Source organism: Hordeum vulgare, chromosome 7H, assembly GCF_904849725.1.
Source record: "Hordeum vulgare subsp. vulgare chromosome 7H, MorexV3_pseudomolecules_assembly, whole genome shotgun sequence".
NCBI lineage: Eukaryota > Viridiplantae > Streptophyta > Magnoliopsida > Poales > Poaceae > Hordeum > Hordeum vulgare.
This window is the reverse complement of record NC_058524.1, coordinates 557304450-557307932: the sequence shown is the minus strand read 5'-3', so window position 1 is coordinate 557307932 and position 3483 is coordinate 557304450. Positions and strand designations below refer to the sequence as shown.

Below are 3483 nucleotides of genomic sequence, written 5' to 3'. Positions count from 1 at the left end.
TTCACTCGCCATCGCCGGCCATTTCCCCCCTACTCCTACTTGGCCGCGAACCAGGCGAGCAAACTTTTCCCCCAACCCTTTTCACCCCCTTGTTACTTGGCCCCGAGGGAAAAGGCGCCGGAGATGCCCGCATTGATTGGACCCGCGAGATCCTGCCGCGGCCATACGCCACCTTTCGCGACCCTCGCTCCTTGGAGACTAGCGGCCGGCCGGCCGGGCCCGTTCATCAGGGAGGAAGAATCGTCCGCGACGGATATGAAAGGAACGGGAATATGCAAAGCCGGTGCGTGACCACGAGTGATCTCGCCTCCGTTATCCGGCCCGCGCGGGAGTTGATTGCGGAGGTAACGCCGTGCATGGGCCGCGTTATTGGTATGGACGTGGCGACGGCGGCGGGTGTGGCCGCGGTATCGAAGCGGAAAACTGTGGCGTGGCCGCGATCCCTCTGTGCGGCCTAGCCCGAGGGGAGAAAATATCTGGGTTTCCGTGGCGCGAGCTCTCCGGCCACCGCGCGCCACCGGCGTCGGGAAAGCGCCGGCTTAAAGCGAAAATGGGTGCCGGCATTGGGTTTAACGGGAAATTGGCAGTCTGTTTCATTCATTTCCGAAGTGCTGGAGTATCTTCTGTAAGATAAAGAACAAAAAATCTCGGATCCTGCTTTTGTTATCTGGACAGAGAGGATCAGAAACTGCAAGTCTAGTTACCCCTCCAAAATCAAAATCTCGAAATCCAGCTCGTTGCCGTTGAGCGGAGGCACCAAGGAACCAAATCGATTCTCGCGGGACGAACCATGAATAGGCAAATGGAAGGATTTTCTTTCTCTAGTTTGTACTTTGAACAGTGGCGGGAACCGGGAAGGGAGGATGAGTGGGAGCCTACTCGGGGCGCGTCATCCTGGGCAGCACATGCAGCGACACCACCCGCTGCCCGGCCGGCGCCTCCACCTCCCACATGTGCGGCGGCGGCTGCGTCGTGGAGCCCCACCTCCTCGCCTTGGGCGTCACGTCCACGACCACCACCTTCGCGCCGCCGTGGGACACGACGCACACCCTGCCGCCGCCGGCCGCCATCTCCGCCGCGCCCTTGAGCCGCCCCGCCTCCGCGACCGTGCTCCACCGGTCGGATCCCCAGTCGTAGGCGTTGAGCGCGCCTCGCTCCTCGTCCACGACGAAGATCGTGTCGCCGCTGTCCGGTGACGCCGCGGCGGGGCCCTTCCACCCGGCGAGCATGCCGGGCGGCATGTCCTCCCACCTACCGGCCACGAGGTCGAACACCGCGCCTTCCTTGGCGCCGCTGCCGCGGAGGTTGACCATGCAGACCTTCCCGCCCGAGCAGACGGCCTCCGCCGCATCCCGGCTGAACCGCCCGTCCCTCAGCGGCGGCAGCGGCTCCCACGGCGCAGACGGCGTGGCGGGGTCCCACGTCGCGCCCGAGCGCGCGACGGCGAGGTCGTAGCCGGCGCCCACGCCGCCCGCGACGAACACGCGCCCCCGCGCCGCGCCAGCCGCGCACCACCTGCGCGGGGCGAGCGGGACCCGCGGGCCGACCTTCCACCGCGGCGCGGGCGCGGCGGCCGGGTCGAACACCAGCGGGCGGCACAGTGCCGGGTGGAGCGACTGCGTGGACCCCGCGACGAGGACGAGCTGGCCCGCGGCGGCCACGGTCTGGAGCGGCAGCCGGCGGGAGAGGAACGACGGGTGGCAGAGCGTCGGGGGCGGCGACGGCATCGGCGGCGCCGGCAGGCAGTCCCACCGCGCGGCGATCGGGTCGTAGGCCGCGAAGGACGCGCCGCCGTCGCCGGCGTCTTGGAGGAGCGCGTAGAGGGACAAGAAGGGCGGGAACGACGGCGCGTACAGGAGCCGGCGCCACGGGCGGCAGACGGCGTGCACCAGGCGCGGCGGGAGCGTCGAGAGGCAGAGCTGCGCGAGGTGGTCCGGCAGCCCCGGGAGCAGCGGCTGCGACTGCAACTGCGCCGTCGTCGTCGCCTCGGCAGCGGCAGCGGCAGCGTCGTTCTTGTTACCCATGGGCGCCGGCGCGGCCGGGCGGAGCCGCTTGGTTTCCCGGCAAGAAGGGGAGGGAGGGCTGCAGAGGCGCTTGGCCAGCGCGGGTGCAGCCATGGCCGCTACAAGTAGCGGGCCGCGCCTTGCTTGCTTGGGCGAGCACGGCGATCGTAGTAAACTAAATTATGGCGAGTGCGTGCGTGTGCATGCGGTGGGCGGTGTGGGGGCAATTAATCCGGAAAGGTGAGGAGGAGGAAGAGGGATACGGCTATCCCATCCCATATGGGGGTGGAGGACGATGATGCTCGCACTGCTGTGCGACTGTATATGCAGATGCAGTTGGTGCCGTGGCGTGGGAGACTGGCGGCCAGCAAACAGCAGGCGGGCGCCGGCACGGCGGGGTGTCGGGTCGGCGGTCCGTTGTCTGGCTCGCCGGCCGCGAATTCCTGAGGCTGCGGGACAAAGCCAACCTTTTCGCGCCTGCCTACCTACGGTCCACGCGGTGGCTGGCGTGGAGTACGTGCACGGCCCGTGCTCCGCGTAAATTTTATACTCCGTCCGTTTCATAATATAAGTCTTTCTAGAGGTTTCACTAATGTACTACATACGGATGTATGTAGACATATTTTAGAGTATAGATTCACTCATTTTGTTTCGTATATAGACACCTAGTGAAATATCTTAAAAGACTTATATTTAGGTATGGAGGGAGTACGTAGCAAGTGGTCGTCCGTCAGGGTCATGTAATTAGAGATCTCTTTGAAAAGGTATAAACGAAGTTTGTAGCATTTGTTGGGTGGAAAGTGGCATACGATAATTCGAATTATCCAATATTCGCATACGAGAAATTATCTTTTCGTATCCAAAACACCCCATCCGAAATAAAATTGAAACACAAATAATACTCTCTTCGCTCCATCTCCGTTCCATCAACAAGATAAAAACACTAAAAGGAGCCTCCGATCTTGTCTAACAACTTCAGTTTGTATCCCCACGCAGCTAGGGTTTTAATGGCCGCCGCCGGCTGCCACCTTAGCGGCGGAGCGGCTGCCGGCAATTTTTGTCCTAGGATGACGTCGTTGGACGTTGTGGTTAGTATCGTCTCCGCGCCCGGTATCCTATAGTAGATGCGTTCTTTCTACCCATCATCTTGATCTAAGGAGCATGTTGTGCAAGATCTTGTGATTCAACGTTGCTTAGTTGAGTTCCAATCCTTCTCACGTTGATGTGGTGAAGTTGTGAGGGGTTGCGGCAATCTTTGTTGGTGCAGGTCTGTTTTCTTAAGGTTTGAACGTTCAGGAAAACTCAATATTGGTAGCCTGCAAGGCGGAGGACTGCTGGGAGCAATGAAAATCCTAGCTTGAAACTGTCATGGCATGGTGACGTCAACGGCGGTTAGTGAGCTCTTGGAACTCCAAGAGCGGGTGGGGGCTGATGTTATTTTTCTCTCTGGATCACATTTAAATAAAGAGAAGGCTGGAGA

At 61.1% G+C, this 3483-nt stretch overlaps 1 protein-coding gene across 1 annotated transcript; it reads right to left on the bottom strand.

Moving 5' to 3' along the window:
- Positions 1–568: 568 nt before the first annotated feature.
- LOC123410879 (F-box/kelch-repeat protein SKIP25) lies at positions 569–2576 on the bottom strand. Its single transcript, XM_045103809.1, has one exon. The coding sequence runs from the start codon at positions 2115–2117 to the stop codon at positions 876–878; it is 1242 nt and encodes a 413-aa protein (XP_044959744.1). The 5' UTR covers positions 2118–2576; the 3' UTR covers positions 569–875.
- Between the last annotated feature and the right edge of the window lie 907 nt (positions 2577–3483).